Below are 27898 nucleotides of genomic sequence, written 5' to 3'. Positions count from 1 at the left end.
ATACTTCATTGTGCTCAAGAGTATTTTATACTTTGTTAAGTCATGTTGTTTTTGTTGTGTCATGCTATAAAATAATCCCAGTGTCCACATCTGAGGACATTTTTTTTCTCACAAAAGTATGTAACAACCATGTAACAAATTACAACTTCTTTTTCAAAGAAGAAGCTTAGTATATATACATTTCAGGTCCATCTAATCACAAATATCTAGGATAAATTGAAAATGCATCGCAAACAGGAGCTCGCGTCTCAGGAGGTTAAATACCTGGGGTCAACCATTCAAAGTAATGGGCAGTGCACAAGAGAGGTAAAGAAGTGCATGCATGCGGGGTTGAGTGGTGGAGATAAGCGTTAGGGATAATTTGTGACAAAAGAATACCAGCAAGAGTGAAAGGGAAGGTTTTCAGGATGGTAGTGAGACCTGCTATGATATATGGTTTGGAGAAAGTGGTTGAAGATGTTAAAGTTTTCACTGGGAATGACCAGGATGGACAGGATTAGTTATAAGTATATCAGAAGGACAGCTCAGGTTGTGTGGTTTGGAGACAAAGTTAGAGAGGTAAGGCTGAGATGTTCTGGACATGTACTGAAGAGGGATGGTGAATATATTGGACAAAAGATATTGGCTATGGAGGTGCCAGGGAGGAGGAAAAAACAGAGACCTCAGAGGAGGTTCATGGATATAGAGGAGGACATGTAGAGGGTTAATGTGTCAGAGGAGGAAGTTAGAGGTAGAAAGAGATGGTGGAACCCATGATCTGCTGTGGTGAATCATAAAGGGATCAGCCTAAATTACACATCTAAATAATAGTGGGCATTATTTTTTTTTTCTTTATGCAAATCTAATCAACTGCAATGAGGTTCTGTGTTGTTCTGGTTTAATGTTGTTCATGAATAAATCTATTTAGACACAGAAGAAAGCTAAGAAACTGAAACTTCCTCAATTTTATCCTAAATTTCCTACAGATCTGTACTCAACTGCAGTCTTATATACAAGCACATGTTTTCATTGTGCTTCATCAAGTATTTGTTGAAGCTTTTACTTTCACCCTTGTGCATCTATACTTGAAAAAAAACCCTCCTCCAAAATGTGTAATGTTGAGAATCTAAAAAAACAAAAGCTTTCTTAGCTCATATATGTTGGTACTGTGATGGTTCATGAACATGATAATCTTCTTAAACTGAGGGATTACATAATCTTAAATTCTAAAACTTGGGAAAACTAATGTGAATAAGACAGGGAGCATTGTGCACACATTATTTTCTTGGCTCCTGCTGTAATCAGCTTCTTAAATGAGTCACCTTCCTGTTCACAGTGTTATTTAAGAGTAGATTTAATGCTCATTGTTTTCTCAAAATTAGAGTTAATAGTTGCCATTATTTATCCACACCATTTGCAAGCACTCTGCTTATTTATACTAGTGCATTGCCTGCTATCATAGGCATGTTAGCATCAGTAAAGGGAGATTGCCATAGTTCATTCAATTTTTGCCTTTAGATATTTATTTAAAAAAAAAAAAAATATATATATATATATATATGTGTGTATGTATGTGTGTGTGTGTGTGTGTGTGTGTGTGTGTGTGTGTGTGTGTAGCACGTCAGCTACCACAGCACGTCTGTCTAACCTAACATGGTTAGCATTCTAAGTTGAGTTTCTTGTAATATGGAAAAAAGAGCATTGTTTAAGAGTCTTTTGCAGGAAATGAAGGACGTGTAATTTCAAACATGCTTAAATTCAGTGAGAAAAAGCTAAATTCCGCAGGTGTGCATTAACATTTAGTTTTTTTAATTTCAACATAGGTTGAACAGATTTCCCAATTACACTTAACCAAAGACTGCCATTAATAAGTTGATTAAAGTAGTTTTTAAAGCTGAATGTTATCATTAATGTAAACTGTAATTCATTGTTAGAGAAACTGTTTTATTGGTAAAATGGGGGGGGGGGTAGTTTGGCAGCAAGAGGTGACATCAATACAAGACACAACTGCAATCTCACATATGTAAAGAAACAAATCAGCTCAGTAAAAGTACTGAGGTGATTTGCAAAGTAACGTACTCTATGCATTTATATTTAGCAAATATAAGGATGTTTTTTCTGATCCTAGGTTTTTAATATTACTATGAAACTTAGTAGAAACACCTAACCTGTTTCTTTCAAACAAAGAAGAATACTGGGCACATAATGTAAAAATTATTTTAAAATAAATTTCAGAGTAATATTACTCAGCTGATGAAAAATATTACTTGGTTATTACTTCAATATTACTTTGGTAATTAAGAGGTAATAATTTTCTACTTCCAGGTTATTGCCTTCTTGTTTCCATCTTATTACCCCACCATTTTAAATGAATGTGTTCTCAGCAAGCAAAATTTGCCCCTTTGGGAGTGAGTGCCTCCAAAGTGAGCTGGAGACAGCGTTTGCTGAGCCCTGCAATGTTCTTTTGAAGACACAACTTTCCCACAGACAGGTGTCAACAAGAAACAGGTCACACCAGGCTAGGCAAAGTACTCCTTCAGAAATCTAACAGGTTGCATAAAAACAAATATGATAATTACCAGCAAGGTGTTATGGTTCCATGATAGCAGAAGAAGATGTCTGTGGGAAACAGTGTGTGCCAGCTCATATAATAGCTTCCCTCCACATGTGGTCATAAACTATGTAGACACAGAATGACTGATGCCCCTCCGAGAACAAAACCACATCTCAAATTGCTGCTCTGTCTGAGATTTTCAAAAATCAGGATTTATTGCAACATGACTTTGTTCTAGTATATTGTTTTTCTTTGTTGTCCGCTTTATAAATTCATGTATGACAGCGGTATGCAAATAATGTATTAAAGTCAATGTATATGAAAGTGGATTTGGAAGAGATTTAATTTCCCATCAAATGTGCACTGGGCTGAGTTTCTCTGCACATGTAGAGATAATAGTAAACTGATTTCCTACACACCCATCATCCAGTTTTGTCTGTCATCCACCAGTACACAGCATCAAGAAATAATGTAATGTCCACCTGAAAATAGTCCTGCAAGAATATTGTCTTCCCATCAGTCAGTGGGAAAAAAAAATGCTGGTGTTGATTCTTTCATGTTTTTAATTACAAAGTCAGACCTTGACATAGACTTCTATGTCATTTTCCTGATTTTAAAGCTCAATCTATTGGCATGACTCTATAGAAACTATGGATGTAGCCATCAAAGCATCATTGCATGAAACTTTAAATTTGGCTTTTAAAAAAAAAATAAAATAATTAACTGGCAAGTTAAGCAGAGGGCAAGCAGAGATCCAAGTAGATCCGAGTTTGGTTTAAGAAAGGATCGTGGTTTGAGTTAACAGATAACACATAATTTAACCCCTTGAGATAGGGGTGTGTGATATATATCATCTATGATAACATTTTAATTGCCATGTAACGATATGCGAGTCAGTATGCTACTGACTGGGAAAAAAACAACAATCAAAACGCCTCGACTCCACGCATTTACTAGTTCATGCTTTAGTATAGGCTGCTGCACGTGGGCATCGAGAGTGCCCATATAGTGTGTGCTAGCATAAGTGTTGAAACAACACACCTAAAGCTGGAAATGAGTGAACACACTGCGTCAGGGGAAGAAATTCAGACATCGCCAGCTTCGCAGTCTACCGCCTTAGATTTAATTCTTAGGTGAGGATCATCGTCATTAGCATGGAGGTGGTTTGGATAACGTGTCAGAAACACTGATTTAAGTCATATTTTACTAGCTTGCACTTCTTTTGTGAACACATTTTTAAATAATGCAAAATATCGTTTATTATTGTTATCGAAAAAAAAATTACAGAAAACCTCAAGATATAATTTTTTGTCAATATCGCACAACCCTACCTTGAGGTCTAGGATATCACTGGTGATAACCCCAACCCTAACTCTTAACTATGTCCTGGAGAAAAGCCAAGAGGTTTTTCTGGAAAAAGTTGTAGTTTTTGATGTATGCCAGTTCCTTTGTCTGTTAAAGCAATCAGAGAACAATTAAAAAAAAAAAAAAAAAAACCTTACATATTCTGATAGTGTAGGGTTGTTAGGTCATGGGCCATCACCAATGATGACTAAGACATCACAGGGTTAGAGGAAAACTAACAGGGAATCATCTGGATAAATGTAACATAGTGTTATGCATTGGGTTATATGTCATGATATAATTATGTAAGACTTGCTTTTTGATTTGCATTGGTAGTTGAGTTTGAAATAGAATAATCTGTAGGCCAACACTGCAAATATTTAACAATATTAAACTTGAGTAGGCTTGTTCACAGCTATCCTGCTATTACTTTTCAACAGTGTACACTTTTAAATCTGAATATATTTGCCTTTTTAAGGATGGCCTTATTGAAGGACAGGATTGTTGATTTACTTCATAAAATACCAGTGTGTATTTGTAAAATACAGCACAGAAAATGAGTAAAAAATTAGCACAGAAGCAAAATGCATTCCTGTGGCACCTAACCTAATACTGGAAAACAAAGCCTTACACCATTGCATTATATATATATATATATATATATATATATATATATATATATATATATATATATATATATACCAAAACAAAAAACAGGTGATAGCTTGTTCTCTGTCTGTCCCAGGGCATCAAACTCTTGTTCTGTCAAAGTTGCTTGTGACATCTTGTGGCTTTGGTGTAATGAGGTCACAGCAGTGGTGTGAGAAGCCTCACTCCCAACCTGTAACACGTTGAGCATCAACGCTAAAACTCTCTTTTAATGTAGTTATTTTTTTATTTAATTTTAATTTAATGAATTTTTTTATACTATTTTATTCTTTCACTTCTTTTGGCTTGCTATTAGTTCACAGGTGTGGACTTAATCACCTGTATAAGATTTGGCTTCTCTGTATTTTTGGGGCAGGTTTTTCTCATCTTCCTCTTGACAGTGCCTAATAGATTTTCTAAGGGGTTCAGGTCAGGCATGTTGGCAAGTGGATCAAGCACTGTAGCATTTGGTTTAGATTTGGCACCGTGGGCAGATGCTAAATCCTGCTGGAAAAGAAAACTGGCATCTCCATAAAGCTTGTCAACAGATGGAAGCATGAAATGCTCTAAAGTCTCCTGGTAGATGGCTGCATTGACTTTGGACCTGATAAAACAAGCTGGATCATCCCAGATCATCACAGGCTGCAGAAAGTTCACACTGGACTTCAAACACCTTGGATTATGTGCCTCTCCACTCTTTCTCCAGATTTTTGGTCACTGATTTCCAAAATTTACGTTCATCTGAAAAGAGGACTTTGGACCACTGAGCAACAGTCCAGTTCTTTTTCTCCTTTACCCAAGTAATCCAAGTCTGAGCTCTGCCTGTTTCCGGAGTGGTTTCATATCAATTGTTGCCCCTTTCCTGAAGACATCTTTTCATGGTGGCTTTTGACGCACTGAAACTAGCCTCAGTCCACTTCTTGTCTTGGCTTACCCTTCCAACCCTCTCAAGGTTGCAGCCATTCCTGTTGGTTGTACGTTTTTTCCAACCCCACTTTTCCCTTCCAATAACTGTTGCACAGCAGTTAATGAAAACATACTGTGAAGCAGGGATTATGCTTTCCATATCCACGCGCTGTGTCCTTGTGACGTAAATTTCATCATCAGACCGTTAGCGTGTGGGTCTGTGCGGACATCCTTGTGCCTGCCTACTGCTTTTTGTGACCATGCAGACTCGTCCTCAGAGAATTTACATTACAATGCACCAACTATGCCCTCGGTGTTAGACTTCAAGCGGACGTCCGTGTCCGCAAAAGAGTATAATCTTGGCTGAGAGAGCAGCAGTGTGTGAACGCTACAGTCAAACATATCAGAACAGATTTGTTTATGTTTAAACATTTCTGCCCATAATTCCATGCTATTTATCTGCTTTTACAGTACAAAATAAATCCGAGGGCCATGAGTGAAAATATATTAATACATCAATTGTGCTACTACATATGCACTGATTGGATCAGAAATCATCTGCGCTGTTAGGTGTTAATTCCTTGTTTCTGGAATTATTTAAAGGAGTGATGAATACAAAATATAAAGGGTATAATGGTGTTATGAATAGTTAAAGGAAGTGCATGTCACAGCATTGTGATAGAGATATCTACCTCTCCTACAGTAAGTAATGTCAGTGTACAATTTCCATTCATTTACTTCCCTGCCTGTTTGTTTTATGTGTGGCCCCTCTATACTCCTCCATCCATTCATTTACCCATTTAACAAGGACAACATTGATTGAGAGAGGTGGGGAGAGTGCCGATTCGATTTCAAGGGACAGGATTGGATTTGATAGCGGGAGCATAATAGCTCTCATTGGCTTTTATGGCACTGAAATAGCTTAGCTGGAGCTGCCTTGATTCGACTGAGGTGTAATTCTGAGAAGGATCCTGGGGATGGCAGGAGGACAAACATCCTGTTCCCCATTGTCCCAGCCCACAGAGCTCACTGTGCTTTACCCAGAAGAAATGGCACACAACAACATGTGAGGCTGAGACCTCACTTCAAAACAAAAAAAAAAAAAAATATATATATATATATATGTACAAAGTTGCTCTCTCGTGGTCTCTAAGATCCACAATTCCACTAATCCACAATAAAATTGTGCTTAGATCAATGAACTGTCACAATGAACAATAGTGGTGAACTATGCCCGCCATCACCAAAATGAAAGAGGGAAAAATGGGAGTTACCTGCCGTGAATTGTCGTTAAATGCAGTGGCACACTGGTGCAGCACAAAGGCTGTTTTTGTGTCGACCAAAGTCCAGGCTTTGTGGCTGAGATAAGATGTATTCAGACTCCACAGCCACAATTTGGGTAATCAGTCCCTTCCTAATTCCTCTCCACTTGTTCCGCTCTGATTTCATTCATCTGCAAATTGCTCTGAGAAAAAGAGTTTTGCTCAAATGGGGGATGAATTGTGCTCTGTGTATACTCTGCCTTTTTACAACATGTTAGCTTCTGATGAATGGGGAATTCAAAACACTGTCCACTGGGCAATCTTTTTGAATCTGAAAGCAGTTGCTGTTATAGTCTTGTTGGTAAAACAAAATGCACTTTTTTTTTCACTGCTAAATTGTGTATCCACCTGATACCAGAGCTACGTTGTCAGTGTTTCTGTTGGACTACCCGTTCTTCTTTTATTTGTTCCTTTGAAAGAAATAAGTAGGGTGGTGAAGTAACCATGGTTTTGTATTACAGGTGCCACAGGTGAAGCTCAAGCAGATGCCCTGCCTTCGGTGCAGGGCACCCTGCCCCACTTCATCCAGGAGCCAGAAGACGCCTACATTGTCAAAAGTAACCCGATCAAGCTGCGCTGTCGAGCTGCACCTGCCTTACAGATCTTCTTCAAATGCAATGGGGAGTGGGTGCATCAGAACGAGCACTTTTCTCATGAGTACAAGGACCTCAACACTGGTAAGATAAAGCTTTGTATACGCCTACACAGTTTACACATATAATAATGATGATAATAATGATAACAACAACAATAACACCTACCTTTAAGTCTTGGTTTACATAACATTTACTTGTAAATGTATAAATTCTGTGTGTGTCAGCTGCTCTTTACAGTTTGAAGTTGTCAGAAGTGAAAAATAATGATCTTTTGCTAAAGGGTTTCACATCTCCCTGGACTGGTGATAGTGACAGTCTGATTGTTGAAACAGATTGTAAGCTCATATAACATTGTTAATATTGTTAATTATAAAGTTAAAATAATAATACCAATTTTATTTGAATACCTATTTTGCACAAAGCAAATTAAAAAAACATTAAAAAAAAGAGTTTGAAATAGAAAAAATTAACCAAATGTTTTCTGACTTCCTGAGACACTAACCTAGACGACATGTTCAAGTCGGATGAGTGCATAAATAAACTGTTTTCTGTTGAGAAGTTAGAGACCTCTGTCGAAGCAAACACTGCAAATCCACTTTAGTAGTTTTCTGCATGGCCCAAAATATGTTCTGTGTAGATTTATTTTGTTTCAATTGTCAAAATGATTCGAGGATGTAAAAACATAAAATACTGCACAAATTAAACTAAAACCTTTCTGATGAAAATTTAACTAAAACCTAGATGAGCATATTTTGACTTAGCCAAAAGAAAAAAAAAATGAATGCAGAGAGATCCAACTAAAACCTTTTTGCTGAAAATATGTTTAAAAATTCACTGATGGAAACTACTTTGCTGTTGAAAACTCCCCTGAGAAAATGCTCTAAAATCTCCCGGGAGAACTTCACTGACTGAACCATATATTGCAACAAACCTAGCAACCAGTCACATTGACATCAGACATTTTGGCAGTAGTGATTTTTCATTAGTTTCACCATTTGATTCATAAGCACTGACCAAGTATGAATGAAATGCCATTTGCTAATAGCATGTGTCATTTAATATCACAGTGTGTTTCATTCTGAGTTTGATGAATAAAAATGATTTATTCTTTCAGTGAAAATTCCAACCAGATCTTTGATGATGTAGGCTGAGGGTCCTTCTGCATGGCGATGACTTCAGGTCCTCACTGCAGTTACTTAGACCAACCATCAAGAGAAATATCAGTGTGGCCTCAGATGATTTAAGGCAACAAAAGCAGAGCAGCTTCAGTAATCATAGCTGGGCCAAGCAATATGTGAAGTGCTTATTTTAAGCTCCTTGCATTACTAGATGGAGGTTTATATACACCACACCACATCAACCCAATTTCAGCTAGTTTCACATGAGCCATCACTCACAGAAATGAGGAGGACTCATTTTAAATGCTTTTTCTGGTATGATTGCACACTCTGAAAAAATGTTACAGCAGCAGTTCCCCCCCGACTGCAGCTAAATTGAAAATTAATAGTAAAACTGCAAGTTTGATGCACATTTGATTATTAAATAACATTTTTGATTCATTTTTAATTTAAGAAGTGCTTCCTTGGAGTTCGATGAGTAGATGTCGGTTCACCCTGTCATATCTTGGGTGGAGGGTTTCAAAAATTCTCAGAGGAAACAATGAAATATCTTTAATTTGGCATGAACACGGAAAGATTTAATGATACTGAAACATTTAACTTCCAATACTGATACTAGTTTGGAAACTTTGACCAAACTAAATATACTCACATGAACCATGTGAGTCAAAACCCTGAAAAAAAATGCATATTATAACATTAAATATTTATGTTAAAGTTAAACTTCAGAGAAAATCCAGTTTCATTCTAATTGGTGCACAGAAATTTGTGGCATCATCTTCGTCTAAGAGCAACCATCCTACAACATGAATACAGAAATCTCTTCCATCACTAACCGTGTCTGTTCTAACTTGGATTCTGTTGTTGTTTATATTGGTTCAAATTCTTCAGGAAAGAAAGCTCACTGAGGAAAAGCAACTTTTAAGAAATTTAAATTATTTAAATAGGTGGTGTCCAGTGTGTGTCATCAAGACGACAAACCCAAACTCAAACTTACCCAGTTTTATAAAATCAATTTTTCTTTTCCCAAAGATGGAATTCTTCAGGTGAACTATAGAGGAATTTTGCTAGAAGCAAAGTCAGAGGTAATGTGAGCTCATAGTAGCAGCAGTAAGAAGAAAAACACTTCTAGGGAGAATAGTTGAGTAGATTGACTGATGGGCCAACAAAGCATTTCATTTAGACACGAATGTTTGTTTGCTGCGAGTTTCCTACCAAGCAAAAGAAAAGCTGCCAATTTTCTGGCACATTGTTTTAACATCTTTAGAAGGAGTGAATGCCAGCTCGACAACACTGACTTCCAAGACGAGGTTATAAAATGTGTTTCTAAAAAGAGAATTAATCAACTTTTCTCATGAAGCAGATTTGGTCGGGGGTTTTTTTTGTGAATTCAATTGTTCTTTTTCTCTATGAAATATCAAAAATGGTTTCTTTTAATAAAACAGTATCTCTTTCCTTGGTAACTAGAACCATAGAAACTAAAGAAAATCATCCCTGAAAAGGATATCATCTTCTTACTTAAATCAAGCTTTATTACTGTTGCATACCTGAGGCAAAGCAAACTCTGTGCTCTTGTTTTCAGCAAGCGTAACCTCATAAATCCTGACTTTTCCACTTTGTAAATGGGTGCCACATTTTTTCTGATCTAAAACACTAATGCTTTCTAGGCACCAGTGCCTAGAAACTGAGGCTTGAGGCAGCAGTGGTACATGTAGCTGCACTTCAGGTTGTTGGAATTGCAATGAAATGTCTTAATGTCAAAGAGATGTTTTCCTCCACCCCCCCCTGCAACTTTAGTCTTAGGTGTTGAAACAGGTTTGCAAAAGTTTTAACAACCTTTGCATAACAAGGTGGCCCATTGCAAAATTTAACTATTTCCATATCACTGAAGCATAAGTACCTTTCTTGGATCTTATTCCAGACCAAAGCATGAAGAATACAGATTTATAAAAGAATGCTAGATTTGCAAACTGGAAACATGATCTTAAAAAACACAGAGGTTCTGCATAGAGTCTACCAAGTTGCACTTTGGTACTTGATGCATAATTTAACATCTTAATATCTACTTGGTTGACATCAAACCATTTGGAGGTAGGATTATGGTTTGGTTACATTCTAGCCCTGTGCCACACCAGCATGGTTTCAGAAACCAGATGACATTCTCTTTGAATTCAAGCCTGTTATGTGTAGTTTAGCTTTACAGCTCTTCTGTTATAAGATTTAAATTTGGGTATGGTAAATTGATTATGCTTGTACATAAAAGGGTAAAAGTGAAAGCGACCTGGTGGATGTTAATAGCTAAAAAAAAAGTCTCTGCTGACTTCCCTGATTTTGCTCTTTTTTCTTTTCTTTTTTTGCAAAGGCAGTTTTAAATCAGTTGAGTGCCCCTTGAGTAACACTCTTTCTCTGCATCATCTCAGGAGAGCATCTGCTTTATTGCCTTGTTGTTTCTCTTATTAGACTTAATAACTGGCATGCTCTGAAAATTAAGGAATTTTTGGAAGCATCAGTGAACCCTATTCAATTCTAAATACAATTGCAATAACTTTAATCACGGTAAAAGCCTAAATTGCACTTCCTCGTTTCATTTCGTTTTATTATTCACTGTTTACTTTTGCGTCCATTTTCAAAGATTAAATTGTTTAGTTGTTAAGTAATTTTATATTTGGGACATGGCGAAGGCTAGTTACTCAGGAAATATGCTGGCCCTCAGGCTAAACCAGCTGGAAACCTTAAATAATGTGAGAATACAGTTTAAACAATGGCTTCTACCAATAAATATTCAACTGATATAAGTGTCTGGTCGACGTTGTGATTTGAAGTGTGATGGAAGCAGTGGCGTGCCATACCAATTAAGTCCCATTAGCTTTTGTCAAGCAGAAACATGTTGATTAGAAGACCTGACAGAGGCCTCCTGAAAGGATTTCTGGCAAACAACAAAAGCCAATGTGACACCTCGGCTGGAATGCTCTGTGATTAGAGGCTGCAAGAAAGCCTTCTTTCTTGTATTCATGAAGGTCTCTCCACAGAAAGAGCCTTTAATTGCTTCTGGAAGTTTATTATAGTGTGATTGCTGTGCTGTGAAATTGTTGTGAGCTTGATAATAGCAAAATGAAATTTGGAACTTCAAATTGTTTGTTGTGTTGTGTGCAATGGAAAAGTACAAGGGAAAGTTCACTTGGTGGTATTTGCCCAGTTCGGTTCATATTCCACATAAACATCCGGCGTGCAGCAGGAGGGAAGCTAATCAGTGGATTTGACAGATAAGAGTGAGACACTAACCAAAAGCTCTTGCTCTGCCTTGAGGCTACAGCAGGCAGCTGCTGTGTTAACAAAAGGTTGAAGTAAAAACTAAAATTCTTGGTACCAGAATTAAAAGGTTGTGGAACCTTTACAAATAACAAATAACACCTTTCCTCTAACAACTAAAAAGCTGAAATCAGCAGTAATCCTTTGCTGAGATCTGTGCACTGTGGGGTCTTGATGCTACATTCTTAGTTTGGTACTGCTAGAAGCTTCTGTTGACTATTGATACTATATTTCTCTGTAATAAGAATACAAAGTCAAATGGCTAACTTGTGACTGCTCCCTATTTGTGCAACTGGTTTAATACATTTTAACATATCAGAGACAACCATAGTAATGTGACTGTAAATAGCAATCTCCAAGGCTAATAAAAAAAAGTCTGAAAGTGACACAAACTGCTTCCTCCAATGGCTACTTGAAGCTAATTCCCAAAGTGAGTCATTTAGCCATAGGTGCCCACATTAAAATGCCTACATAACAGCTGTGGGTGAATTTTTATTTTTTATAACTGCTTGAACTTACGAGTCATGGCCATTTTGAGTCACAGGTGTGCTGACACAGGTAGCTGTAGCCAGCAGCTATATATATAGTAGCTAAGTAGTTGTATCAACATCTGCAGGCCTATCAAATGAAACGAATTCAGTCTTATTCAAGTACTTTTTCACAATCTTTGTTATGAAACAAAGAGCTGAACATGCATGTCTAATTTCTGATGTTTAATGTTCTCTCATTTACTGAGTAAAAGTAGGAGGACATGTCAAAATAAGAACCTAAGTAAAACATGATAACTGTGCATGTTCACAATGACTAACTTCAGAAAAAAAGAAATGGAGGAAAAGCTTGATTTACATTTTTATGTTTCACATCTGGACTCAAAAAGAATTTAAATCTGAACTCATTTAAAAACTAAACGTTTTTAGGCAATCATTTATTTATTTTGTGCTCAGTGAGAAAAGTTAGCTCTTGCTTGTCCTGCCAGAATTTTAAACCTGGGCTTGAATGTTGTCAGAGTCATTCTCAACCATCAGTTCATCCTTTCCTCTGTCTCACCCAGCTGTATCTCTTACTATGTGTCACTATGTTTCTTTCTATTTTTGTCTTTTCCTTCTCTCAAACTCTCATCCGTTCTCGCTGTCCTACAAAGTTTATCGGCCGGCTGGAACCAGCTTGGTGGTATCACGTGGTATGGCCAAACTCGCCTGCGATTGGTCAGTGGGTTTTCTTGGATGCTTCACCTTTACCGTACGGACTGTAAAAGCTGCGCCCATAAACCAGAAAGCGCTCAACAAGATTTTAAGTGGTCATTTCTGTTTTGGTATTAGGTTCGGGTCCGCATGAGACATCATTTCGGTCCAGATCCGGACTGAAGTCCGCCTATTAGTGACCTCTGCGCAACACAATGCTCCACTTTCTCACTCACTGAAGCCTACATGGCTCTGCTCAGTGCCGCTGAGTCACATGGACAACTAAACAGGACAACTAAACAGAGCAGAACAGGAAAGACGGGGCGGAGCAACGTGTGCCTGCACACAGGAGCGGTGTTTGCACAAATATGGCTCCCTTAGAGGAGACAAATAAAGTATCAGTCCTATTGCACTAGTATCGATGTGATACCAATACCAGCATTGGGATGTGTTGCTGTCATCAAATTTGTCTTAAAATAGTACATTTTCTCAGTTTAAAGATTTATGTTTCTGTGTTCTATTGTGAATAGTGAACACTGTCCAAAATTTTTGAAGGAACTGGGGTTGTACTTATATTTTAGCAGGTTTTAAAAATAATTTCATTCATAACCCTACATAACTTAAAGAGCACACAAATTAATCTCTTTAGGCCTGGCAGAGGCACTAAAATAGCAGCATTGCACATACGCATAATAATTTGATGACATACAATACCAACAAGTCCACTAAAGCATTAGTCTGAGTTGCTTACATGGAAACACTTATTAATATTCCTGTTTCCACACTACAGAAGGCAGTGTGATTAATGGCTGTGATAGCTCTTCCACAACATTAAAGTATCCCTCCAGTCCTCAGCTCTAAACCTGATCATGTTGAGATGATTCTGCGATACCCTTGAGGTTTTTTTTGTGCAAACACTGTAATTAAACCGTGCTTCGAGACACTCTTTTTGCGACAAAGAGGGAAAGAAAAGCGCATCTGAAAATGAACTTTATTGTTCCACAAATTACACAGGAAGTTATTAGCCTCAAAAGTGTTATAAGAACATTAGTGTAAATTCTCTGAGGTAGATGCAATGGACATGAATAAATGTGTATTGTTTTATATTTGTTTTGCCAGTTGGAATTATCTTCTTTGTTCTCTGGTTGCCAAGACTTGGTAGAACACTTAATTAAAAAGAAAAATTACATATTCTGATTGCCTTTGATTAGATCTAGGGTTGGGGTTGGGGTTGGGGTTGTCACTGAAAAACACTTTTAGCATGCTAAATTAATATTAACAGCAGCAATGGATATTGTTTAGTTTTACCACTTCTAATGAGCTTAATTTATACATGTGTTTTTTTTCTTATTATGACAAACACTGGACTGAACCACCATTAATGTTATTAATATCACTGGGCTCTATCTGTAAGTACAATACATCATGAACAAAATGTATAACTGCTTCAATGAGTTTTTCTCTTATTATTACTGGATTATTGATGGACATGTAAATATAGCCAATTCAAAATAAAATAAAATAATGAACAGTATTGAAGAACCAATGCATAAAATGTATGCAGTTGCATTAACAGATAAGCAATAAGTTCTATTTTATACGGCTTGCTCCAGTTGTACAGGGTGGGCCATTTATATGGATACACCTTAATAAAATGGGAATGGTTGGTCATATTAACTTCCTGTTTGTGGCACATTAGTATATGGGAGGGGGGAAACTTTTCAAGATGGGTGGTGACCGTGGCGGCCATCTTGAAGTTGGCCATTGTGGATGCAACTTTTGTTTTTTCAGTGGGAAGAGGGTCATGTGACACATCAAACTTATTGGGAATTTCACAAGAAAACCAATGGTGTGCTTGGTTTTAACGTAACTTTATTCTTTCATGAGTTATTTACAAGTTACTCTTTGTTTACAGCCATTAACATGTTGCAGACATTAACACGTGAGGAGTGGATAGAAATTGTGTTGATGTCTGGTGAACGCAGTAACCGGGTCATTGCAGCAGATTTCAATGCAAGACACCCTATGAGACCACCCATCTCCAATGCTACAACTGCTTGCCAAGTTTCATGAAACTGGTTCAGTGTTGGATTTGCCAAAATGTGGACACATGAAAACTGTCACTAATGAAGAAACATCAGTGGCTGTCCTAGCTTCATTCAGCAAGAGCCCACAGCGTAGCACTTGCAGCATGTCACTGGAGAGCGGCATCAGTCGAACATCACTTCAGCGGATATCGGCTACTCACAAATGGCACCCTTACAAACTCCAGCTGCTGCAGCATCTCAACGAGGATGACCCAGATTGGCGCACTGAATTTGCAGAATGGGCAAAACAAAAATTGGAACAGGACCCTCAGTTTACACAGAAGATTTTGTTCAGTGATGAGGCAAACTTTTATGTGAATGGTGAAGTTAACAAACAAAACCACCGCTATTGATCTGAAACTAACCCACATTGGATAGATCCCTCCAAGACTGTTTGAACAAAAAAATTGATGGTATGGTGTGGTATATGGGGTACAAAGATAATGGGGCCATTCTTCATCAATGGAAACCTCAAGGCCACTGGATATGCGAAATTGCTACATGATGATGTGTTTCCCTCTTTATGCACTGAAGCTGGCATGTTCCTTAGGTTTTCCAGCAAGATGTGCACCACCACATTATGGGTGTCAGGTCCGAGCATTCCTAGATGAACAGTTTCCTGGAAAGTGGATTGGTCATCGTGGGCCAGTTGAATGGCCCCCAAGGTCTCCCGATCTGACCCCCTTAGACTTTTATCTTTGGGGTCATCTGAAGGCAATTGTCTATGCTGTGAATATACAAGATGTGCAGCACCTGAAACTACAAATACTGGAAACCTGTGCTAGCATTTCTCTTGCGGTGTTGCTATCAGTGTGTGAAGAGTGGGAGAAGAGGGTTGCATTGACAATCCAACACAATGGGCAGCACTTTGAACATATTTTATAAGTGGTCAGAAACTTGTAAATAACTCATGAAAGAATAAAGTTATGTTAAAACCAAGCACACCATTGTTTTTCTTGTGAAATTCCAAATAAGTTTGATGTGTCACATGACCCTCTTCCTATTGAAAAAACAAAAGTTGGATCTGCAATGGCTGACTTCAAGATGGCTGCCATGGTCACCACCCATCTTGAAAAGTTTCCCCCCTCCCATATACTAATGTGCCACAAACAGGAAGTTAATATCACCAACCATTCCCATTTTATTAAGGTGTATCCATATAAATGGCCCACCCTGTATTTTGCCATTACATTAATACATTCATATATGATGCATTTTGTCTTGTCCCAATCCAGAAGCAAGATCTGTCTCTTAGATCATGTGTTTAAGGGGCAGGTGTTAATATTTCAGTGCCCTAAATTAATATTTGTAGTATAACTATCCACCAGTCTATCCATTTTCTTCACTACTTCTCCAGTTCAGGGTTATGGAGGAGCTGGTGCTTCTCCCAGCTGTCATTAGGCGAGAAGCATGTTATACCACAGACAGGTTACCAGACATGGGGAGACAGGCAATCATTCACTGTCACATTCACACTTACACCCAATTAGAATCCTTACTTAACTTAATAGTCATGTCTTTGGATTGTGGGATGTAGCTTGGGAAGAAACCACACGAGCATAGGGAGAATATGGGCGAAGGTGCAGACTGACAGATTCCAGTAATTTTCACTCCATGTCCTGCCCAAACAAACGCTATCCTCAACTAATGAAATCTGGATGGTGTCTGGTTTGATTAATTAGTTAAAAAATATCACAAAGAAGACAATGATGTTAGCTGCACATGCCAACTATACCAACTATAAAGTTGGAATTGTGCTGGATGATGGAAGATGCTTCAAATGGTCCTCAAGACAGGCCTCTATCTCTGCAGCAGCATCTCCATTGTGTAAAGAGTACAACAAGAAGATGTGTAATCAAACGGTTTATAAGTGTTCACATGCTGAGAGAAGAAGCATAAACATTTTTTTTTATTCCTGATTAAAATAAACATTTGGCCTTGCCAGATGAGGGGTTGGATTCTTTTTTAAATATATTATGGTGACTTTTTCATTGGTCATTGAGAAGGCCGCATCTCTTTGTGGCATTTTGACCTGAACTGACTCTACTAATGGACTCTACTAGAACTACTACTACTACTACTACTACTACTAATAATAATAATAATAATTAAGTGAAACAACCATCTGTTGCACAGATAGAATAACTCTTGTGGCGACAAGCTTAGACAGTAAGCATACCTGTATAGGAGAAATCATGTGATCTTCAGTGTCTGTCTATTAGGTTTTTATTTCCTTTTTTTAAAAAATAAACATCACCATCCTTTTTGGTCCCCTTGTGAGGACCTTTATTTTTTAGAGTAGAACATTATGTATGACTTTTGCAAGATTATTATTGAGTATTATTCTAAGTATTATTGTATGCAGAAGCTGAGTCAGAAGTTATTTATTTATAAACTTTAATATTAGTTGGACTTCCTTCTGTTCATGCACAGTGCTCCTCTTAAAGAATCTGGTTCACAAACAGAACACAAAAACAGAACTCCAGAAAACCAATCTCTGCATGCAAATTTTTACTGTAAAACAAAGGTTAAATCATGGTTTTTTACATCCTGTATCTGTTGCCAGAAGTTTGTTTGTAAAAACACATTTCCGGACAAATAAAACTAGTAAATACATCACAGGAACAAGTGATTTTGTTGGCTACAGTTAGGATTGCAATGCATACAGATTTTTTATATATATTTCTGAGAATTATTGGGCAGTTATTGAAAACGTGGTAGAACGCAGATGTGTGGCCATCCGACCTTTTTATAGCGATGTCGTAGCCAGTGCATCTATCTGATGTTTGCAAGACACAGAGAACACGACTTCTCTCCTCACTTCTAAAATAATGAATAAATAAATAAATACAACTCATGTTATATAATGCTAAGAAACGTCAACACTAGTGATCATCATCAGCACTGTTTGCACTATGGAAACCACCATTACACCCCCGCAAAAAAATTCTTTCTCCCATAAAAAGTAATGCTGGGAATTCTATTTGACAAAACAGATAAACCCTCCTGCAGTGCTATGGTGTGTTATAACTACACCAATAACTCTGCATGGCAGCTTCTCAGCCAAAGCTGACCCACCTCTCACCCTATGACAGCTGGGATAGGATGGATGGATGGATGGATGGATGGATGGATGGATGCATTGCAAAACATATTTGATGTTGTCCTGAATGTTTGGCAATCAATACTGTACTGTGTATTACACTAGGAGATATTCAAACCTGTTATTTTTAAGCATTTTTTCTTCCACTTCTGAACCTCTACCAGATATTAAGGTATACTAGTGATGCCCCAAACAGCTGTGGGCATCACGCCACTGGTCATATTGAAACCTTTTTCTCACTCTCTACTAGTTATTCTGCAAAATAAGTTTAACATCTTCAGTAAAACTCCCAAACATGGATCAGAGTACACAAAGAATAACTTTGTTTTTGATGCCCATTCTTCACCCACTTGGCCCAAAGAATAAAATGAGGTGACAGAAATATGTTTACAGTCCAGCACTATCATTGGTCAGATTAACTGGGAACAAATTGTTCATGTGAATAATATCCAAGCAAACATTGGACTGTAGGACAAGCTTGTATACTTTGATTCCTAGTACATGCAGGTATTTATGCTTGTTTCACTGTGACACAATGTCTGAATGTACTGAGGTAACAATACATGAAAACATTGTTTTGATTAAAAAAAAAACAAAAAACCCCCAAAAAAACATTGTTTCTTAGGCCACTGTTCCTGACATGAAAAAGGATATTGTTCGTGAAGATGCTCTCAGTTAATGCAAAAATGTGCTTTTAGATGATTGACAGGCTTTTTGACATAATGACCAACTGCAATTCCCATACCAGAGGGTTCAAAGCTCCCCTGGGGCCTTTGAACTGGACTGGGAAAGGAGGGATTTTGATGAAAAGCAGGGAATACTTGATCTAGTTGTGGTGATGAAAGATGGCACACCCCTTCACTGATCAAAGAGATCTTTTAAAATTGTGAAGCTTCTGTTGGTATGATGAGCAAAGACATATCACAGCTACATATATCTTGGTCTGTATTATAGGTTGGATGCTTTGTTGTCTTGTTCCGGGTCTTTCTGGTCTCTGTTGTTTTGATTCTATTAGAAATCCTCTCTGTTTAGTCTTTTCCAGTTCATCAACCTATGTTCATGTTTTCAAGATTTGTTCTGTTCTTGTATTGATTTTCATTTCTTTCATATATGCATAAATGAGTTTTTATGACAATAAATTGCCACATGCAAGCCTAGAAATCTGAGTAACTGGAGCAAACGTAGGTCATAAACCTTTGTTGTTTTATTTGGCCAGAAAGAAAAAATACTGGGCCATAAACACTTCTATGTGTTGCCCAGCCTAGTCTGGCAGATGTGTTGACATACCATTATCAAATGCTGTGTAGCCACGGTCACCACTGGTTCTGATTTTAACCTAAGGCGTACATCTAAAGGGATAGAAGGGCGGAACTAACACTGTGATGAAGCAAATTCAAGCTATCCATGTAATAGGATGCTGAATACATCTTGTCTGTTAAATTGAGGAGCATAAAAGGGCATGACTGATACAGAAATTACACACTGATTATGGTTTTTAGCGTTTTGAGTAGGGGTGTCAAACTCATTTTAGTTCATGGGGCATATACAGCCCAATTTGATCTTGAGTGGGTTAGACAAGGTAACCACTCAGTAACAACCTATAAAATAAATCAATGAACACCTCATTTTCTCACGTCTTTTTTTAATGATATCTATTTACAAAACAAATGATCAACAGGAGTTTTCTCAAGAAAAATAAGTGCAGTCAGTCTGCTGTCGTCACAGTGGAGTAACAAATCAAAATGTGGAGTACTTTGGAACTAAACAATATTACTTCACTTCTTTATGACTCTAAAATTTTAAATACCAGCATCACCAAAGCAGGAAGGTCAGTTTGGCCAGGTGTTGTTTCAAGTTCAAATAAAGAGGCTGAAATAAAATTCATCCACCAACTTGGCCTTTATTATTAGACCAGGAGTGCACACACGCGCGCAAACACACACACACACACACACACACACACACACACACACACACACACACCTACCTGTCTTCTTGGCCTTTATTATTAGACCAGGAGTGCACACATACACACACACACACACACACACACACACACACACACACACGCACACACACACACACACACACACACACACACACACACACACACACACACACACACACACACACACACACACCTGTCTTCTGTTTATATTCTACCTGTCAGTATCTGGATGGCTGATGTCTGTGGGTAACAAAACAACATGAAAATAAAAATATCTGCATAGACCAGCACCAAACCAAAATATAACACAGAGAATAAATATCGACATACAATACCAGTCAAAAGTACTGTATATTGACTGGTACTGCATATACAAATTCCTATAAATAATTCAGTAACATATGCTTTGATCAGTATTAACCAGCTCCAGCAGCTCTTAAGCAGGTGATTGAGCTCCTTTCGCTCTCCTGCTGAGGAGACAACCAGGAAAAGGTGAATACTGCTAATGCCTATATTAATACACACTCAACACAGAATTTGAGTTTACAAGACAAATAATTTTAAAGTTGTGAACAGTTCTGATTAAGGTTTTCTTTCACACAGATAGGATGGCCTCTGTCCCTTTACCTTCTATAAAATGTCACTTAAATCTTGCTCCCACATTATCAACTAAAATCAGAAAAGAATCCCTAAACAATAAATGTGTGTGCCTTTTCATTTAGCTTCCACTATCTAGTATTTACAAACTAGTAAAAATATAAGTTAAGGTTAATGGAACCCCTGCTCTCCATTTCAAGGAGCAACAATACTTAATAATTATTAATGACTTTGTTTTGCAAAGCCGTGGGCTACATTTGAGCCTTTGGGTGACCAGTTTAGTTTCACACCCCAATTTAGAAAAGAGTAATGCTGAACATAGCTTATCAGAGGTCCCCATTAATCTGGGACTGTTGGTGTCTATATGTGTTTAAGGTAGCTATAGACAAATCTTTTTTACTATAATAATGCATTAGTCTTTTCTAGACACTCAAAGACAATTTCATTCACACCTCAATCATACCTGGTAGTGGTAAGCTACAAATGTAGCCACAGCTGCCCTGGGGCAGTCTGACAGAGGCGTGGCTGCCACTTTGCACCTACGGCCCCTCCGACCACCACCAAACACACAACTACACTCACACTAAGGCAAGGAGGGTTAAGTGTCTTGCCCAGGGACACAATGACAGCATGCGCTCAGACGGGGCCTCGAACCAGCAACCCTCCAGTTGCAAGATGAGCACCTGCCTGCTGCACCACTGCCACCCTTATAGCAACTAAATACTTTTTCAAATCTTGCTTTTGTTTCTCTCCAATTAGTTAATCCCTTGTTTGTGTATATATCTTAGTATCAGAGCAGCTGTGGCTCAAAAGGTATAGCAGGTCACCTGATCCCCTCGCTTGTTCAGTCCACATCTCAGTGTCAACATACTGAACCCCAAATTGTCCCTGATGCAACCATCGGTGTGTGTGTGTGTGTGTGTGTGTGTGTGTGTGTGTGTGTGTGTGTGTGTGTGTGTGTGTGTGTGTGTGTGTGTGAGAGAGAGAGAGACAGAATGAATGCGTGAATGTGGCTTGCAGATTTGAATGTTCAGAGTAGAAAAATGCTATGGAAATAGCAGTCCATTTATAATGTGACAGTGATGTAGCTGCACATCAGCAGAGCAAGCTCAAACAGGCTGGAAAACTTTGCTTATCAGTCTGGTGTTAAGTTACACGTTTGAAACCAAGCATGTAGATTATTTTTTCAATGTCAATAAATCCACCATATATTTTGTTGTCTAGTTAATAAAATGCCATTATAGTCTTATATCTCTCTTTTTCTTTTCTTTTTTTAACCAATTTATACAGCAACATTTAAGGTATGAACCAGAGAATATTTTAATTAATATTTATGGATAAATTAGCATGATTATCAAAATAATTAAGGATTAATATTCTGTTCATCAGCTCTAGATTTTTGATTAACTGATTACCTCCATTTGGCTTTGTAGCTTGGTGAGGGAGCAGCATTAGCTGAGCTGTAGATCTAAAAAAAAGGCCGTGCATGTGAGTTCTGAAGAATCAGTTGAAGCACCGACATCTGGATTATTTATAATTGGTAAGTCTGTATTTTTAGATCTTACATACAGGGACTTTCAACAAAACACCTATTTAAAGTCTCAAATATTGGATTTTGTCATTTTGTGAAAATATTCATTTAAAAAACAGTGCAGTTCATTCAGTTCAGTTTGGTTTTATTTATATAAATAGATGAATTTTGAAACCTGACGGAAACTCTTCAAATAAACCATTTCTCTGCAACGATCAGTTAGCTATTTTACAACTGCTCTTTCAAGAATTTTTGAGAGAAAAGAAAGGTTGGCGATTGGCCTATAATTTGCTAACAGAGTCAGACACTTCTGATTTGAGGCTGTCCTTTTTCAGAGGAGAGGGAGCAGAGTTTAGGCAGCTATTCCGCTATATGTTAGCATATAATAATAGAGGAATTATATTTTTAAATGTAGTTACAGCATTTTTAGAAAGACTTCTACATGTAATAAAACTTATTCCCCACTGCTGTGTAATTCATTAAGGTAAATGTAAATGTTATTAAGAAATGATCAGACAGGAGGGTTTTTTTCTGAAAATATTAAGTCTTCACTTTCTATGCCATATGTCAGGACAAGATCCAGAGTGTAGTTAAAGTAGTGGGTGGGCTCATTTACATTTTGAGAGAAGCCAAGTGAATCTAATAGTAGATTAAATGCAGTGTTGAGGCTGTCATTTTCAGCATCTACATGGATGTTAAAATCAACCAATATAATTATTTTATTTGAACTGAGCACAAAATCAGATAAAAAAGTCTGAGAAATCAGACAGAAACTCTGAGTAAAGACCAGGTGGACGATAGATAATAACAAATGAAAAACGTTTTTGAGTTTTCCAGTTAGACTGTTTATTCAGTTAAAACATATTAATAACTAGTGTAGAACACAACATGAAATCAGTAGATCGAATATTAACTTACTTTAAAGAGACATGGTGAACTTAAAGTCCAATGCTAACCAAGCCTGCCATGGAGGTGAAGTGGTTAGCACCACCTCACCTCACAGCAAGGAGATTTCTCATCCAAACATTTCTGTGTGGAGTTTGCATGTTCTCCCTGTGCTTAGGAGGGTTTTCTTCAGGTACTAAGTTAAATATTAATTGGAAGGTACAGAAAATTTTTGAAAAATCAGATCTACGTGTACAGCAGCCAACTCCTGTATTCAGAGTTGTTACAGTTTTATTCCTTATATTTATTTAACATAATGTTTTAAATTGGATTCTACCTGATATTCACAGTGAAAATGGTTCAGCTTTCATCAGTTACACCAACAGCACTTTGTAAATTTGCAAGCTTGGAAATCTAGTAGAACAACATGAGTGTGTTTGCACTTTACTCTGTTTGTGTGTTAACTCTGCTGTTGAAGTTTACCTTTTTTACAATTGGGAAATATCTTTGTGTTGTGATGTTGAGTAGGTAATGCGAGCTTATCGCTAATGAAACCAACCACAAACATGATCCCCAGATGATCTAACCTGCGGGCATATCATTAACTGTCTATCATCATATTTCTCCCTCCTCTTTGTAGTGCTGATTGTTAAGTCCTGATGTACCCTAAAGACAGGCATGTGTGCAATTGAGTTGTGGCTTCTCTCTGCAGTTATCTAACCAGTGTTGTGTTTGCTTACATTACTTAATTATAACTGACCACACAATCAAATGTTGGACTACAAGTAGCTCATAAAGTCTTAAATCTCTCCAGCTCCATCTGATCTCCATCCAGCTCCATCAGCCACTGTAGACTGTAGAAAACAGCAGTGACTGGATTCACTGTGCTACCCAAAGAAAACCAGCGGCTAGTGGCAGCTGGCAGTTGACATAAAAAAAAATCAACACACCTTAAGTATCAATGTAGTCAGTTCCAGATATAACTTGATATTAGCTATTTGCTGATATATCAATGTTAGCATTTATATATATGCAGATAAATGAAAATAGATAAATTAAAATAGTGAAGAAGATGCAGGAGAAACACCCTTCAACCACATTATGAGTGTTGATGTTGCATAGATTGTCCACCAGAGGGGACACTCTTCAAATAATAACATGTAATCAATGTTTGGGAAATATGTCTTTGTTTTGTGTGTCTGAAAGAAAAAAAACTATCTTGGCCAAAAGTCACCAAATACCAGTATTGTATCGGTCTTAAACCTCAGATGTACTGTACACACATACATATCCATGGCTAGTTTCCAACACCGGTCCCTTGATTGCATCAAAACATGAAATTGTTTAAAGTCAGATCACATTTGCACAAGTTCACATATACAGCCAGCAGCAGTTCATGTTAAGCTGTTATTAATGACAGCTTTGCCCATTCAGTTTCTTTTTATTGGCTTACAGATGATTGAATCCTCTAAAGCTGAAAAGGTAAATTAACCAGATAATATGTTTTGCTCTCTAATATGTTTTGTGAATAATCTTTATTAGGATTTCGTTTATAGTTTTAGTGGAAAATCTTTGAAAACGTCATAATTTTAAGAATTTTCTTAGAATTTCATCACTGCAAGCCCAGAACTTTTAGATTCCAAGTTGACCTTAAGTTTAAATTACTGGACTTAAAGCAGTGACGAACTTTTAAAAGAGTTATCTCCTCAATAATAGAAACAGGTAGTTAGAAGAAACTCATATCAGGAATTTAGGACCCAGTGAGTTGTTTTCAGACGACCTTTATGTACCTCCAGGAAATCTATGAATAATTTAAAGCCTTCACGGGTTCTCTGTAACTACAGCTATTCTGATGGTATATGTTAAGCCTTCAAGAGACCGTCTTTGCTGTTGAATAAAACCACTGACTTCTGCTTTCATTAAAGTTGGATTCAGAGCATTTATGTTGCGTTTATCAGTCACTTCATCAGGGGATTGTTTGAACACATAATTAGTCAAGTGAATCCATCTGTTAAGGCGTGGATAAGTTGGTGCAGCTGTCTAATTTTTTACAGCTATCTTTCATGTCTTCTGTTCTATCAATAACTGTGATATAAATCTGAGACTGAGTGTGAGAAATGTGTGTCCAAACCTTTGACTGGTACTGTGTGTGTGTATATATACAAACTATATTGGCCAAAAGTGTATATATATATATATATATATACATAACATTTAAAAAGTCAAAGATTTTTTTAATCACCACCCGTCTAAGAAAACTTGATGATATCTAAAATACCTAGAGTGTGGACTTCATAATTCAGAGGTCTATAGACTAATATGTGTAATGTTCTCTTTAAATGCTAAACACTGACTAGTTAATGCTGCTCATTTCCTCTGCCATCAGTTATGCTCACCGCATATCATTTTGAAAGCGAAAATTGATGCATATTTCATATTCATTAACTCAAATTAGACTCGGCTTGTTCATCAGCATCCCCACGTCAGTAAGTGCCTGCTGCCATTGCCACTCTTTACTGACTGACAGTCCAAACCGCCCCTCCCTTTCTCAACCTCTTTCATTATCCATGCCACTTTGCTATCTTCCATTTCCTTTTAAGGGAGTTTGAAAAATTACAAGCCATTTTATCTTGACTTACTATGTCTCTGGGTGGTGATTGGTTAGCTCTCGCTACAGTCATCTCACTTAACTGCCCGTGGTGCTGCCAGGCCAAGTGAAATTTCCTTTCTACCTGCTGGCCCAAGTGGATTAACAATTAGGAGAGCCTGAGGATGTCCTCGCAGTAGCCCTTGGCTTATACCCACCTTATATCAGTAGTAAACGCAAAAGCACAGATAAGGACGGTCTTAACGGGAAGGCTTTGTCCTGCCTCAGTAATAGACAGCAACATTGTGTATTGGATTAGTGCGGCTAATCAGAGGAGGAGATCAGTGAAGAATTGGAATGTTATTGATTAGGACACGGGCCCTCAATGCCACAAGGAGCACCTGATAACATCTCTTATTTACCAACTAGCCTGATGAATCACTAGGCTCTGATAAAGCTGACAATGCCCTTGAGTTCCCCAGCGAGAGACGTTAAGGGAGGACCATGTATATCTGCAATGTGTGCTGTGTAACACCTGAGGACAAGCAATCCTGCAAACCATGTGCACTATTGATTGCATTTTTTATAGATTATTCCTGTCCCACCTATAAAAAAAAATGTCGGCGGCTGTTTGCACGTTACATTTTAGCAGGATCATTTGGATGTCACTTTGAAGTCTGAATATTAGTAAAAATGATCCAACATACCACCGTTGTATATTCTGTTTGTGCGATCTGAGTCTGTTTCTATTTATGTTTAACATTTTGGACCAGAATTCAGCAGTAATACAGAAAAAAAAAAAAAAAATCCATAATAGAGAAAAAGGAGATACCTTTTCCTCCACCCACATCAGCCACACTGAACCAGAATGCAATGCAGCCACAAGGCAATTGGCATTTTGAGCAGTGGTCAGGCTGCAGACACACCCCAATGTTCACAGACAGCTCAGCTCATGAGAAATGAGAAATGATATACTGTATTTATTTGCTCACAAACCCCTGTAAGACTGAAGGCAACAAGCTGAAAATGCAGTGGTTGAAAATGCAGTGGTTGAAAGGTTGAAATGTAGAAGAAGTGAAAGTAGATATCTCTTCATCACAAACCCAGAATGCCCTCAGTGGGATCACAGAGTAATAAGATCTATAAGTGTAAGAGGGAGTGTTGGGCTGTATATAGAGTTTTTAAGGTATATAGACATATTTTCACACTTGATCAAGGACAGGACATTGCACTCTATATCAGTATAGTTTGAAGTTGCATTCTTCCATAAGCTCATGCCAGTGGTTCCATCTCATCTCTCTCTTACTCTCTACCCTGCTGTAATTCTCACATTTTTAATATTGCCAGGTTAGCAACTTAGAGATACATTTAGCAGCTTTTTTGACCGGTTTGTGCATTTTGAAAGAAGAAAGTTTCTAATCAACAAATTTAGCATCTTTGTAGACAAACTTTTTTTCTCTGATCACTATCGTTCAGTTACACAGTAGCAATTTGGTCACTATCTCATTTTGTTTTTTTGTCTGAAACTTTTTAGCAGTTTCTGAATCATGAAAACCCTCGCTCTGCTGTCAAATATAAACATGAATATTTGCTTGTATTAAAATCATGCTCAGAGTATTTATGATGCGTATGATCGGAGTCACTTCATCAAATGACTATTTGGATGGATAATTAATCAAATAAATCCAAATCTCTTGAGGGTTGGATGATTTGATAAAGGGACAGTTTTTAGACCAATCTTTCATGCTTCTATTCCATTAATAACTGTGACATATATCTGAGACTTAAGAGTGGAAGAAATATGAAGGGAGCTATATGAAAAGAATATTACCAAGGCTTAGACCAATATGGGATTAGGATTTGATTCAACAGTATTTGGGTGTCAGTCTGTAAATCCTCTAATGGATTCTGCCTAACCCTGCCATAAAGAAGGAATTTTATTAGTCAGACATTCAGTGGGAAGTTCAAGTATCCCTTGATTATCACAATAATGAAAATCTAAAGGACAATATACAGAAAAGGACCAGATATCTGCTATCAAAAACCTGCGTGTACTGAGTGATTATTAACTGTAATTGTGTTTTCATATTCTCAGAAATAGAGACAATGTAAAACTCCACTTTTGTCCACACAGGTATAATCTCCACTACATGAATATACCCTCTACTGCTAATTATTAGATCACAAGGCAGCTATGCAAGGA

The 27898-nt window shown here is 37.5% G+C and overlaps 1 protein-coding gene across 1 annotated transcript in view; it reads left to right on the top strand.

The window, feature by feature from the left end:
- Positions 1-27898, top strand: part of unc5db (unc-5 netrin receptor Db) — a 299326-nt gene that overhangs the window by 111719 nt on the left and 159709 nt on the right. The window contains exon 2 of the mRNA XM_030737775.1: positions 7215-7430. Coding sequence (XP_030593635.1) covers positions 7215-7430 — 216 coding nt within the window. The remainder of the gene's footprint in view (positions 1-7214; positions 7431-27898) is intronic.

This window comes from Archocentrus centrarchus, chromosome 9, assembly GCF_007364275.1.
Source record: "Archocentrus centrarchus isolate MPI-CPG fArcCen1 chromosome 9, fArcCen1, whole genome shotgun sequence".
NCBI classification, from domain to species: domain Eukaryota; kingdom Metazoa; phylum Chordata; class Actinopteri; order Cichliformes; family Cichlidae; genus Archocentrus; species Archocentrus centrarchus.
The sequence above is the reverse complement of the archived record's forward strand: the minus strand, read 5'-3'. Positions and strand labels throughout refer to the sequence as shown.